The sequence below is a fragment of the Sardina pilchardus genome, chromosome 9, assembly GCF_963854185.1.
Source record: "Sardina pilchardus chromosome 9, fSarPil1.1, whole genome shotgun sequence".
Lineage (NCBI taxonomy): Eukaryota > Metazoa > Chordata > Actinopteri > Clupeiformes > Clupeidae > Sardina > Sardina pilchardus.
Window position 1 is genome coordinate 17,606,856 of NC_085002.1, and position 15,446 is coordinate 17,622,301.

Sequence of the window (15,446 nt, forward strand, 5' to 3'; positions counted from 1 at the left end):
TGGGCACGTAATTACGGACACAAATCATGCAGGGATAATGCATTCCATTTTCGATTAGCATATAATTGACGATAATGTCAAATCCAGCCTAGGAAGCGGGCCCTATCGTACAAGATGTCTGCATTTGGAGCAGATGAGTCAAATGGAGAAGGGGCATAAATCACCGGGAATCTCATTTCGGGCAGGTCCATTTGACTAGATCACCTTATATACTGTACCACATTAATTACCATCGATTTGCCTCCCACCATGCCATCCCTGGAAGGGTTTTGAAATGGAGGCATGTTTTTAAGCATGAGGGATTCCTTTTAATCCAAGTTAAAACAGGTAATTGAAAGGTTGTCACGCGATTGATACATTGTAGATAACGGTACAAACAGAAAGACATGTTTGAGCACTTTTTCACCTTCATGTCTTCCTTTATTTCTTGAACACCTGATTGTCCATCCACTGATGGTCCAAGAGTAAATAACTGTGACACTACTGTTCCTTTGATACTTTTTAACTGTTTTTGTTTGCAATTTTTGATGGCTCACTTTTTGATTGAAACTCTTGCAGTTGTCTGTATAAGTGTCTTCTTAATAACATGCAGCCTTCAATTTAAAAAAGGCAGCTTGAATGACTGTTATAAAGCCCCAAAAGGATTGAGATAAATTTCAAGTCGGAGTTCAGATAAGGTGAATTTGGGACTAAAACGAGGGGATTAAATTTAACGGCCCCCATATGTACGTGTCTCTATTATAAGGTGTGTAAATCCATATATTCTTTAATATGTCCCAGAGCGGCTATAACATGCACTGTATTAATATTGATTAATAAGGTCATAAAAAAAAGACAAAATCCATTTTCCTACCGAGATGGATATAAAAATGGTCTGATTTGTGGGACTCGTGTGAAATTGAATGTAACACTTTTGGGGCGAGATGATGAGAGAGAGAGTCATGTTGTCACCGACTGCACCTGCCGGACATGCTGAGAGTAGGAAGTTAGCTACTGTAGTACAAAGTCACTTCATCCTAGCCGGGTAGGGGGAATTTAGAGTGTGGCTCCTTCTAAGGCGACGACGGCCGTGACCTTGTTGTGTCAGCCTCCTTCATCCCAGGGACCCATTCAGCTTGATGCGAGATAACCTTAGCATCAATATTCCTCTCCTCCCCTGTCTCCCAGTCAACCGCATCATGCATGGCAATTTAATGCTGGGCTGACAAAGAGCAAAGACATCATTTTTTAAACTTTTTTTTTTCTCTCCTCCTGTCGCTTCAAAGCAGCCTGTATGGATAAAAATGTTCCGTCATGCTTCCAGCGTTGGGTTTATAACCCTAGGATAATCTTTATTTTATGACCATTTTACAGCGAACTCCAAGTCATTTATAACCTTACATTCCATAAATGAAACCATTTCCACACAAGGATATGGTCTGATTTGGGCATCTGGAGCATTAAACTGGGAATGTACTTCCTCTCCCTTTGTCAGTAAAGTGGCACACATTAGCTTTACTGCATCAGAGGTACATTACTGGGCAATAGTATGCTGATTAATGTCCAGAAAAAGTGTTATTAAATGGTCACAATCAATGGAGAATTTGGCTCCTTAGTATACTGCACCTATTGTGCCGACACGTGTCTCAGAATTACCTTTGTCTGATGTCTATTGAGTTGCTGCACTAAAAAAATACACCCAGAAAAGACTCTTGTTCGGGATGTTATCATATTTGTGTCTGTGTTTGTTGGGGTCATAAATGTATCTGTGATTGTATTTAAGTGGAGATGAAGCAGAGCCAGTGTTGCTTTTTATCCTGGGTGAGATGCAGTATGGTTTTACAATCACACAAGAAATTCAAATGGTTTTGTTGGAAAACAAGGTAGTGTTTCAGATTTCCACCACCAGGGCAAAGCCTTCTTTGATCAAAGGCATACGGTGGTGTCAGCAGAATGATTCAACTTTTGTGGAATTATATATTTAACACAGTGGACATGGATTTATTATGCAAGATGCCTTCGTTCAATCATTTAATCGTTTAATTGCTTGATACAGGCAGTGTTTTACCTCTCCATATCTCTATGGGGTTGACAAATGCAAAGTGCTTCCAAATTCACATCCACAATTGGAAGAAAATTAACTTTGAATGTACATAATTGAATCATATTTACAATATTCATAGAGCTCTGCATCCATCTCCACACCCATTCTTCTCACTGTAATATCTCACAAACACCTCCAAGTAATCCCATTTTGAAATTGGCCACAACGATGGCAGCACAGGTAACCAACTCAACATAAACACAAATTTTATAAGAAGAGGCTTACTTGAATCATGTTTTTTATTATTATTGTGGTATCTAAATGCTATAATGCTATACATACTGTATGTATTTATCTCTCTGTTGCATTTCCACTTTAAGGGGGATTCAATGAAAAGACTTGATAATGGCATTTTGAAAAATACCTGACATAATCCCCAGCTGACAGCCTTACATGTCCCCTGTGCTCTCATTTCTATGGCTTCCTAATGCCAGCCTTGCCAATGTAGAAAATATCCAGTCCGTCTAACGTATCATCTCACAAAAAGAGACATTTCCTCCACAGACTGCCAATTAATATATTTCTGTTCAGGGTGACTACAGTCTGTAAAATGTTACACATAGCATGGTCTATTGTATAGACTCTATACAGCTTGTTTCAAGGCTTCAGGCGCAACCACTAACCGCCTTACAAACCTGTGTTTGGTATTAGTGTGTTGCCTGGGCAGTGGTCTGTCCACTCGACTAGAGTACATGTAGGCTACTGAACCAAAAGAAATTCCACAGCCAATAGGGTCAACAGTTCTTTTGTACAAGACTGAGTAGAGTCTGATGCCTAAAGTGCTTGAATGAGTAAATAATGCATAGTCTATCGATCATAGAAAAAGGATAAAACATGGATAACATTTGACGGAAAGTATGGTTTTGTAGCGTGAAGTGTTTATCTTGTTCATTCAGCCTCTGAGACACATTACAAACCACATTGCCCTGCAGGCAACTGAGCATGTTGAGGATATGCTTTTTGGCACATCCGTGTTAGACATTTGCAGAGAGTGCTAAAATATTGATTGCATCATTGAAATATCCAGATCACCTTACATGTGGGTACATTTACGCTCAATACAGTTGCATTTAAAGCTATCTAGGCTAATAGCTTTGTAAGAAAACAGTATAATGAATACATACTGTAGTTACCAATGACCAATACTTGAATGGAGATGGTGTCATCTACCTCTATGCATAGAATTGCCACCAGTATAATCTGATCTAATCTCAATTTATCATCAAAAGATTCTGGATCTAAATTAATCTGCTCTGAATTCAATTTTGACTCACAGAGTGCGTTTTCATGTGATTTGTGTCTGACTGATTATAGTAGTTGATTGTGAATAGTGCACTTTGGTGTTGCAATTGTGCATTTTCCTTTTGTTTTCACTGAAGCAGCAAAACCGTAACAGCACAAAAATTTATAGAAATGACGGAACATTTGATTCATGCCGACTACCTTTCTTTTTTTTTTGTCCTTTAATAAATGTTCTTCTTTGCTTTCCTATTGCAAAGAAGTTTTCAGTCACTATACATTCCTCTCACCGTAACTTTAGAGCCCTGAGCACATCTGACAAGACAGGGAATCTGTGAATTTTCTCAATTAATTATGCTACACTCCAATGGCCCTTTTCAAAACTTAGTCTCGGTCTCTCTCTCTCTCTCTCTCTCTCTCTCTCTCTCTCTCTCTCTCTCTCTCTCTCTCTCTCTCTGTCTCTCTCAGTGTCCGCTGTCCAGCATTCCTCTGGCTGTAACTGTTGCAGCGACTTGATATATTTACACAGCAGAAATGAAGTGTTTGATGGGGGAATTATTGGATCTGTCAGTCCGGAGCCACTGAGCTTCCTAATGGAAAATGGCACTGTGACAGGCAGGTTCCGTATGTGACTGTGCACCCCGAGTGAACTTCTGGTGCTTGGTGAAGTGAACCAAAACTGATTAGGGAGGAGGGGGGAAAAAAACTAACGCTGAGAGGAAGACAAACAGCCTCTCCAAGGCACGCTCTGGGCTGCTATCTTATCTGCCTTTGTTGTTGTTTGCGTGTGTTTGCCCCCCCCTCTCGATTATATAAACAGATAAGACGTTGCTAAATGAGGTGGCAGCAAAGGGGAAGACAGGACACAGGATGAGTGGTGCTGCTGATGAAACTTCCTAGAATCCTGATGTCATTTCCTGCAAGTCTTCACTTAGGGGTTTTCACGCAAACTGTGCGCAATGCCCTCAGACGTACTCTTGGACACACGTACGGACGTGAGATTGGCAATCATGCTGAATGTTTCTGCTCACTTAGGAATTGCTGCTGCGATTGAGTTGAGTCTGCCCAGTCGGCCTGGTCAGTCAGCCCTTTTTGGCTTATAGGCGGCCCGACCTCAGCATGCACAGCAGACTCTGTAGGCAGTCCCAGTCCTCAGACAAGCTCCCGTCCCAGTGATTTATTGAGGGACACGGTGGAGCTCAACAGGTTGTAAAATCCATGTTGTTTCCTCCCATATCAGTAGCATCTGCTTAGCTGGCACATTGATTGCCAGCACCTAAGAATTGTTTAAGCTATTGAGCTTACGCCAAAAGCCATTGTTCTTTCAAGGAGGCAGCCTGATCTGAAAAGACACAGAATATTTTTACTGAGAAGACTCTGGAGAGAGTCACTGGTCCATTTATAAAGTGAATAAACTTAATGAGGACTAGCACACTTTACCTTCCTCTCCCAAGGCTTTACAGTAATTACAGGTGCAAGGCCACTTCATCCTCAATCATCATTACTGTCAACCTCAGTGTGTGCATTTTCCTATCACCTACACATTATGGCCAAGCCCAGTGTGTCACAGTGCAAGAAATAGAGGCAGTGAAGGTGTCCGTTCTTTGCTTTCCCTATATGGAGACACTGTCACTCCAACAAACTAGAGAAAATTGTGATGGACATAAGTGCTCTATAATTGCGCTATATCTGTGTATATACTGTATATAGGCCATAAAATGCTTCATTTAACCTCAGTGTGTCGTGAATTCCATATTGTTATTTCTGGTTCTTTGCAGAATATCTGAGCAGCTGGATATATATACAGTATACTAATTAGCTGGCTTGCACATATGTGTTCTACCGAGCATGACTCTTTTACTTATTGTCAGAATTGCTTTGTGTTTGTGTTTAATTCATCCAGTTCCCTCTGTTTGAGACACAACCATCTGTTTGGGTTAGGGCCATAGAATGGGCCTTTTCCTCAGAGTTTCATATGAAAGCTGTGAGAACAGTCCGTCTGAAAAGGGCTACTGCGCCTGATTATTCCAAACATGGCATCCCCATTATAGCTGAACTCTCACTATCACTATTGCATTTCCATGTATTTACTGTATCTATTTCTATTTCTATTTATTCATTTCTTTCACATACGTTCCTTAACAAGGAGTACCGTAATGTGGAAACAAAATGTTCCTCATTTGTTTTTCACAAAGGCCAAGACATGCCTTTAGAGTACTGAGAATATGCCTTTAGAGTACTGCCCATAAAGCCTCAAGAACAGGCCTTTGGTTCTGCGTTGATGATAACTGGTTTCCATGGATACCTAATATCAAACACTGTAAGAGAGACATTTGTCTTTGTTCCCGTCGTCATCACATTGCCTCCTCCCAAGGTTGAGATGACACCTTTTTTTACTTCCAACAACTCTTACATTCTAATTGTTCTCTAGATCACTTCGTTTATCAGGCATTTGTTGAGCTCCACACTGAATTGGCAGCAGAATATTCTGTTTAGAGAATCAGCAAAGGTTTCACTTAGATGCAAGATACACAGACAAGCCTTTAAGATAGATACTGGTGTAAAGCTGGGTTATTTTCCATATACGAGTTTATAAGAATAACCTTATTTTTCCCATACATAAGTCTATAGGAAAAATTACTTCCCCAGGCATGAGTCCTCTTGAAAGACGGGAGAGACAACCTCACAGCAGGGACACTCCTTTTGTGTTTAGGTAACTTGTTTGCATTGAAATACCCCATTGTGTGAATCGCCATTTGGCCAGGGAGGCTCTGACCATGGCGGACACACCTCCAGTTTTCTCCTGGAAAACCCATGCTGGAAACTGAAATGTATCTGTTTCATGACAAATGATAATGTATCTATGTTTGGTATCATTTTTAATGTCTCAACGCGAGAAGTAAGAGGGTCTCAGTGGTACAATTGTAAAATAAGTGTAAATATGTTTTTCTGGTGATCTAAGCGAAATTGCCAAGTTGGATGGGTAACCTCCCATCCTCCTTTTGTAATGATAAGATATACCCTGCGGTGAGCCAAGGTCTTTTACAATTGTTATAGAGTCTATATGTTAATTTCTAAGGTGGAACCCAGCCGACAAACCTCCTGTGTCTAGATGGATATTTAAGAGAAAACAAAGGTGACCCTTCAGATTTTTGCTTAACAAAATCTCCACTAGCGTGTAGCTCTGGCTAGCAGTAGACTCTGAGCTTGGTTTCTTAGGATCGAAACCTCTGCTTATAGAGTTCCACTTCTTTAGTTAATGCTACATCAGGTATGATATCTTGAACTTTATTTTAGGTTGATTGTTTAATTCTTTTGCTATTTTATTATTGTCTGTATCTTTATACCTTTATTGATTGTATTAGAAAAGATTACAAATAAATGTGATGTTAATTGGTAATCGGTAATATTCTTTTCTTGAGAGTCCGAATCGAGGCATTTGTTTAATCAGTATCTTAGCAAACGAATTCTCAGTTAAACTACGTATCTTGTGAGGGCTAGTTATACCACTAGGAGTCACTGCTCTAATTCAGTTTTCGCACCAAGCCGTGGAGGCCTCTGCGTGCTAATGCCGGCCGGCCTGATTAGCCAAACGAATAGTGGTCCCTGAACTGGTAAATCAGTAAACTTCACAGATATTGATAGTCAATGAACTGATACTGCTAACGATATAGGTTGGATCTCTAGTGATTAATCAAATCAGCCTTGTAGAGAGATAAAGTTTAGAAGTACTTGTTACTTGTAGACTGATATTTCATAGTCATCAACAGTGTGACTATACCTTTCATCTATGGAGTCAGATGGTCAAAAATAATTTAACTTGTTCAACACAATCTCATTGGTGCACCGGGTAGAGACAGAACACGTATAAAAGCAGGAATATTGATAAATATATTTCCTCCTTACAATGTGGTGACTTCCCTCAGGTGATTGAATATTTCTGTGAATCAGAACTTTCAAGTACGTCGCTCCGGTGCGCCGCACAATGAGACTCGAATTTCCGCTCGCAATTACCCTGGTTCAACTGTTCCTTTGGTGAGTATCTTTCCTTTTATTTTTTGAATGTTAAGATTCAGGGAAACAAGTTTGCATTCCATATAGACACATAATATAGAACGGATCGACATATCCATTTAGATCGGAGACCGTAAAAATCCGATTATGGGGGGACAAGTTTCAACAGAAAACACAAGTCAGGGACAGCTCAGTGTAGATGAGGAGTTGATGCAATCAGTCGGTTCACACGTCGAACAGACCTTAGTTCGCTTAGACGACCTAGGCGTTAAAACATATTGGAATAACGAACAACTACTACAATGGTATGCCACGGAAGGAAAACAATTACAATCAAAAGCAAAGTTCCGTGACCTATCTACCGCAATTATGTATTTGCTTAGACGCAACGACGTTAACGCAATAAAAGAGAGTCAAGAGACTCTAGATAACGTTCTAACTCTAGAAAGATATCGCTCAGAGGAGTTGAAAAAACTAAACGCACAGATTGATGCATTTGACTATGAGAAACATAGCTGGGCAAAAGAGAGTCGAGCAATGGAGAAAAAGATTAACAGGCTAGAACGCAAATTAAACCAAGGACAACATGACACGTCCTCTTCGGAAAGCTCTGTTATATCTCGCAAAAACTCCGCAATTAGTGCAATTAGCCTAAACAGCGACACACAAGATGATAGCACAGACGAAGACACAAGTCTAATCGACAGTTCTATCAAAACTGAAAAACGAAACGCCGCAGGAAAAGCTTTAGTGAAAACAGCGACCTCCACAGCCAGGAAGGGCAGGCGAAGACATAGACTTAACTATAGTTCGGACGAGAGTAGGCCTAGTTCATGGCACAAAGAGGTCACACCTAAACATCGTAGCCGAAGCCCACAAAAGAAAACCCGTCTCCAAACAGGCGCAATTCCCAGGAAAACGATGAAAGTAGCAGTGTTAAAAACAATAACCGCTGCGAACAACGAAGTTACAAACATTTCCCGACCATTATCATGCGACGAATGCTCTAGACATAAACAGATAGTGGGAATGATGCCCAGAAAAGGACCATTTCAAATATATTGGGACAAATTAATGCAGCAAGCGTCGATATACAAGCTAGAAACCCGAGATGTATGGCAAATATTGCTGCTCACAATCCCCGACGAATTGCGTCCAAAAATGACTGAAGACCTCAAAACAGGCAACATTGCAGTGAGACAACATGGCGAAACTGAGGCGGACGTGTTTGATAGAATCAGGCTAAATTTATTAGACATGAGAGGACCACAACGAGTCGAATGGAACAAAATTATAGACGTTAAACAGACCAATGAAACATTCGAGTCGTTTGCAGAACGTATGTGGGCTGTTTTCAGAGAACATGGCGGTATACCTGATTGTACCCGTGACAACGCAATTTTACTCGACATGCTTCGTAGTAATGCCGGACCACACATTCTTAATGCGTTAGCCATGGGCGGAGACCCGCCTGAGGATACGTTCAGGTCGCTAGTAACCTGGGCCACAAAAATAGAAGATAGATCCAAAATCCACAAATCGCAACCAGTAGCCGCAACTCAATGGGTAGCCGAAGGGAAGGGGGTCGTTCCAACTAAGAGGTGCAATTATTGCGGCAAACTAGGCCATAGCCAGGAAGATTGTTGGAACATCCGCAGACAACCTCGCTCACCGAAACAAAACAGGCGCTCACCGAAACAAAACAGGCGCTCACCGAAACAAAACAGACACTCACCGAAACAACACAGAGACTCGCCAAAACAGTATAAAGAAAACATGCATAACTTCAACACACCCAGACCCGATTTCAAGCCAGAGACACCGAAATCCATATACAGCCCTGCAATAGACAAACTACACCAGACCATCACACAAAATTATGATGAATAGGGATGCGTGGCCTCCATTGCAGTCGGGAGCATAATTTCTAGTGGAAACCGCGTAAAGATAAAATCTAATTTAGGGGGCCAATTAGTAGACGTTCTGATCGATACCGGCGCAGCTTGCTCCTGCACAAACATTCCGCTACCACTAACGAACGAGACAATCCAAATACGAGGCATAGGCGACAGATTAATGACTGCGAATCGTACAATACCAGTGTGTTTACACTTAGGTGCAATAGTCCTAAGCGAACCATTTTGGTATTTACCGGAAAACAGCGAGGGCACAGTGTTAGGCATGGACATTATGGAGAAACATGGATTTGTAATTGACTGTTTGGAAAAACAAATTGAAATAAAAACCAATAGAACTACTAAAAACAAGTCACAGCAAAATTACTCTAAAATCATGTCCATCTCCACCACTGACCCAGTACAGCAGTTAATCGAGAAACACAGCGACGCATGGGCCAATCACGAACATGATTGCGGCCTCATTGACTTTGAAATGAGCGTTGAAGGAAACCCTCCGCTCCCACAGAAACAATACCGAATCAAACCCGAAGCAGAAGCTGCGGTACATGATATTGTCAAAGAGCTAAAACTACGAGGCATAGTCAGGGAATGTAGCTCCACTGCTAATTCACCATGCTTGCCAGTTCCCAAACCAAACGGTAAATGGAGACTTTGCATCGATTATCAACGTCTAAACAAAGCATTACCAAAAGCAACAGCAATCGTTGCCAACCCAGCGACGATAATGACCCAAATTCCCTCCGATGCGACTTTGTTTTCTGTCTTAGACATAAAAAACGGATTTTGGTCCATAAAGATAAATCCCAAAGACCAATGGAAATTTGCATTTACTCTAAACCAGACTCAATACACGTGGGAAAGGATGCCCCAGGGGCTACACAACAGTCCGGCAACTTTTCACAAAGCATTGTCCAATATACTCAGCCCATATACTAACACAGGAGAAGTAGTTAGCTATGTGGATGACATCCTAATTTCGACGAAAGGGCCACTACAAAAACATTTACAACTCGTTGACAATGTACTTCAAACCTTAAAAACTGCCGGTTTCAAACTGAACAAAGACAAAGCCCAAATCGCATTGCAGGAAGTTCAATACTTAGGGTATACACTTTCTCAAAATCACCGATCCCTGACAGAGGACAGGCGGAAATGCATAGCAGAACTGCCAAGACCACATACACTAAACGCGCTTCAAAAGGTGTTAGGCACTGCTAACTATCTCCGTGAATTTATTCCAGATTTTGCTGGAATTGTCTCGCCATTGTACGCGTTATCAAAAGGAAAATCAAAACCCTCCGACGTCCTCGACTGGGCGAAGCAACATGACAAAAGTTTCACTGAACTAAAAGAGCGTCTCTGTGCTGCGCCAGCCTTAGGCTTACCTAACCCATCTAAACCGTTCCACATTCAAGTCGATGCTTACGAGAAAACACTCAGTGGGATATTAGCTCAAGATTATGGGGGAAAACTAAGACCAATAGCCTACTACAGCCGTAAAAAGTCTGTTGTTGAAACTGGTTTTGATCGATGCACACAGCAAGTCCTGGCGGTTCATTGGATGTTAACCACAACAGAACCCATTGTCGGTTTCCAACCTGTTGTGGTTCACACAATGCACACGCCAGTTCAGATGTTGTTGCAAGGCCGAATCAAAGGTGTCTCGTCTCAAAGACTTGCCAGATGGTTAACTGACATTCAAGCACGCGACATCACAACAGTTAATGACCGCATCTTGCCACACCTACTTGGCGATGTCGAGGGCCACCCACACATGTGTGAACCAAAACCGGAAACGGAAAGTCCAGTATTAGACATTGAATTACCCCAACAAACCAAAGTATACATCGATGGTTCCCGCTATTGGGACAATGGTAATTATCATACTGGTTGTGCTGTGTGGACCCCAAACAACTCTCTCACAAATGAAAGCCAAAAATTACTTTTCAAACTACCAGCAAATGTATCAGCACAGGAAGCCGAACTTGTTGCCTTGCTACAAGCTATCAAAACGCACCCTGAACCGCTATGCATTTACACAGACTCTCGTTACGCGCACGGTGCTGTACATGACTATATGGCACAATGGCAATTACGCAAGTTCCTCACTTCAGCAGGAACGCAAATCAAACATTTTGATACAATCACATCAATATGGCAAGAAATCAAATCGCGAAAAATCCCCATGTCTGTAATCAAAGTCAGAGCGCACATCGTCAAAAACCCGACCGTACACGAACAAAACCATAACATTGTTGATGAGTTAGCCAAACTAGCAGCAATAAATGGAGAACCACTGCAACACAACAAACCCAATGTTACTGCAGTAAGTTCAATCCAAGTCACACCCATCGATTTAAAACAATTCCAAAAAGAGTTATGGACTTCTGACGAACAGCTTATACCAAAACTACAAAATGATGCACTGATTGAGGTTCGCGATGGCATTATTATCAGAGCAGATAAATATGTTATTCCGGAAGCACTCCAAAAACCAGTCATAAAAATGTATCATGAGTATGCACACGTATCTGCAGACAAAACACTACAATTGATTAAGCCACACTTCTGGTGGTTCGGCATGGCCACAGATGTTAACAACTGGTGTGACACGTGCCTGGTGTGCGCGACAGTCAACCAAGGAAAACCGGGACGCACAAATCTCCGCAGACCGAGTCCACCCAAAGGCCCATGGGAGGCATTACAGATAGATTTCATTGGTCCTCTTCCCAGTGCCAAGGGGGGATATCGTTACTGCCTCGTCATAATTGACAAATTCTCAAAATGGGTTGACGCTATTCCCACTCGCAATAACAATGCAAGGACAGTGGCACGGGTAATAGCGAACCAACTCATCCCTTTGTATGGAGCACCAACTCAGATTGAATCAGATCAAGGCACACATTTCACCGGTCAAGTCATGCAAGACATGTGTAAAATGTTGAATATCAGACAGAAATTCCATGTTCCCTACAGACCACAGAGTTCAGGAATGGTTGAGCGAATGAACCGCACAATCAAAGAAAACATTGCAAAACAAATTGCCCAACACCAAAATCAGTGGATTGATGCTTTACCCACAGTTTTGACAGTGTTGCGAGCCACCCCTTCCAAAGCCACAGGTATCAGCCCACATGAACTCATGACAGGACGAATCATGAAACTTCCCATTGACCCAGAGATCTCGGCAGCAGATCTGGGCCACCTCACTGTGGCTAAACAACAGACTGTACTGGTTCAGTTGCAAGATCGCCTCAAGGTGCTGTACGCACAGGCCACACTAAAGCAACAACAGTCTGACCTAACTAATGACACTCATTTTAACCCAACCCGCGAAACAAAGTTTGCTGAGGGTGACATGGTAATGATAAGAGTGTTTGTCAAACAAAGTGCATTTGCTCCAAGATGGCATGGGCCATATGAGATTAAAACTGTCTGCAATAGCTGTGTTGCTGTGGCCATAAAAGGAAAAGTGAAATGGTATCACATGACTCAATGCAAATTATTCAAAGTTTCACCTGATCAATAATTGTATCTGTTTGTCTTTAATTCTGCGTACTCAGGTCTGCCAGCGCAAACCCATGGACTCCAGATGCCAGGAAAGTGTCTGGACCAGCATGCATCCGGCTGGGCCAACGAGTCCTACTCACTGATAACAATAGATGTGGGAGATGGGTATGGAAATATTCAAAGGGGCCACACACACCATACATCACGATTCCTCTAAAACAGTCAGCTACATGGCCTCCCGGACTAGCACCGGAACCAAATTGTGAAAACAAGATTTGTTGTAGAGAGGGATCCACCCATCTCCCCACTCAAAACATAACAGGTTACATGATCTACCCACCAATTTTCCATAACCTCACAGCCTGGTACCAGCTTAAAGACACACCACATTCTAACATTGGAGTCATGAATTTAATATACCAACAGCCAAACAAAGGACTAGATCCTAAAAAGTGTTACAACACAAAGGATCTAGAACCAGCCACATACAGATGCACACATTCAGCTCCACATAATCACACACACATAGCGTACACCGATATGCTATTTAACCTCACTTCTTCAACAGAGAGTCAAGCAAAACCCAAGTCATTTATATGGACAACCCGGAGGGAAGGGATGTACTGTATTGGATTATGTCAGCACAATTTAAATGATTACACCAGTGCACAGAACTGCACCTGGACTGGTCAGAAATGTTTTAAGTTAACTACTTGTGGATATCACAAGCCCACACAGTGCCCTAAGACTCATCCCACCCCTCCGGGAGGTATTATCAAGGGAAATGTAAACAAGACTTTGTTACACGATGTCAATTTAGTGATGACACATGTTAGTTATAATATCACAAATGTTTTATCTGCTTATCTAACCCACTGTAGCGATAAAGATCAAACATATGCATGGCTACAGTCACAGATTGATGATTTAATCTCTGATTACAAAGACAGACTCGCTGTCCAAGTTCCACCCGCTAGATTTAAACGAGATTTATTTGCTGATGTAACTAGTCTTTTTGGTTCAGCTAATTCCATTGCCAACTCTTACAAGATAACTGGACAATCACAATATTCATCATGGTTGGCAAATCAAGTAGCCAATGGTTTCCAACATCTCACCAATAGTAATGAGAATATTATCAAAGCAGTCAAGTCTGAGGCACAGGCGCTTCTAACCGTTAGTCACTCATTTTTCAACCAGACCCGCACCCTTGAACATGACTTAGCCTGTAGAACATATGCACGGGATTTATTCGCCACAGCCAAACAAGAAATCCTGGATCTCCGTCTGCAAAAGACCCCTAGGCATGTCCTAAGTGATTTGATTGAAATCTTAGACTTGCATAGGTGGTCTACGTCAGAAAAAATGAAAGACATTAACTATTCTGAATTGTTATCGACTTTAATGATGTATACTGGTACTGAATGTGCAAAATGTATTGGTTTCTTTGTCACCTTTCCACTTATCCATCCAGAACAGGTATTCCCAAATTCAACAACCATAAGATCCATTGGAGTAGTGGTAAAAGATCAAGTGATCAAATGGGACCATCTCACAGGGTATATGACTTTAGGTAACACTGAGACCTTGTTCACTTCTCGCACTTGTTGTCATGAAACATCCAATTATGTAATTTGTACCTGTAATACGCTAAAGCCTTTTTCACAGAATGACTCTAAAATCATCAGTGTTCAATCTCTACATGGGCATTCTGATGCCATTCAAGTTTCACACACGCAGTGGTGTGTCACCAGCGAAATGAACTCTTTCTCTTATGGGGGTTTGACTTGCCCCTCGAACCACAGTTTCTGCCTGGAAGTCACAGAAGACTTCTCCATGGGTCAGATCAACATCTTGGGGAGGGTCCCACTGGACTTAGACCTCTCCCCTTGGTGGGACGACACATTCTACGAGCAGGGCACCCAGGCTCTGACGGATACAATGAGTCTGGTGGAACGGACCGTTCGGGACACGAACTACCACATCACCCAAGCACAGGTGCAGGCAAACCTAGCCAAGAAGACGGCCGAGATCCTGTCCAGCTCCTCCACACGATCTGCACAGTACGCATACACTTGGTGGGACTGGGTGTTCAGAGCATGTGTACTCGCTAGTATCCTCACATTCACTGCCACCCTAGTCCAGTGTTGCTATATGCGATGTGCCATCCGTTCCCTACGCCGAGCCACCCACACAGCCCTGGTATTGAGTCCGCTACAACTGCCAGGACCGCACAGACTGAAATAATGGAATGTAATATGGATTGCCAGCTTTCATTTTTTGACACCTCTGAGACAATGACTTCACGGTGTCAACTGGGCGACTGTAAAGCTGGGTTATTTTCCATATACGAGTTTATAAGAATAACCTTATTTTTCCCATACATAAGTCTATAGGAAAAATTACTTCCCCAGGCATGAGTCCTCTTGAAAGACGGGAGAGACAACCTCACAGCAGGGACACTCCTTTTGTGTTTAGGTAACTTGTTTGCATTGAAATACCCCATTGTGTGAATCGCCATTTGGCCAGGGAGGCTCTGACCATGGCGGACACACCTCCAGTTTTCTCCTGGAAAACCCATGCTGGAAACTGAAATGTATCTGTTTCATGACAAATGATAATGTATCTATGTTTGGTATCATTTTTAATGTCTCAACGCGAGAAGTAAGAGGGTCTCAGTG

General features: G+C 42.0%; 1 protein-coding gene across 1 annotated transcript; it reads left to right on the plus strand.

Annotated features, from left to right (window-relative positions):
* The first annotated feature begins 13,587 nt into the window (after positions 1-13,587).
* Positions 13,588-15,012, plus strand: LOC134092040 (uncharacterized). The gene has a single exon (XM_062544843.1). It carries the CDS (start codon positions 13,588-13,590, stop codon positions 15,010-15,012), a length of 1,425 nt encoding a protein of 474 aa, XP_062400827.1.
* The last annotated feature ends 434 nt before the right edge of the window (positions 15,013-15,446 follow it).

Coding starts and splice junctions, on each gene's coding strand:
- LOC134092040 (XM_062544843.1), top strand. CDS start 13,588: ATGACACATGTTAGTTATAATATCACAAATGTTTTATCTGCTTATCTA.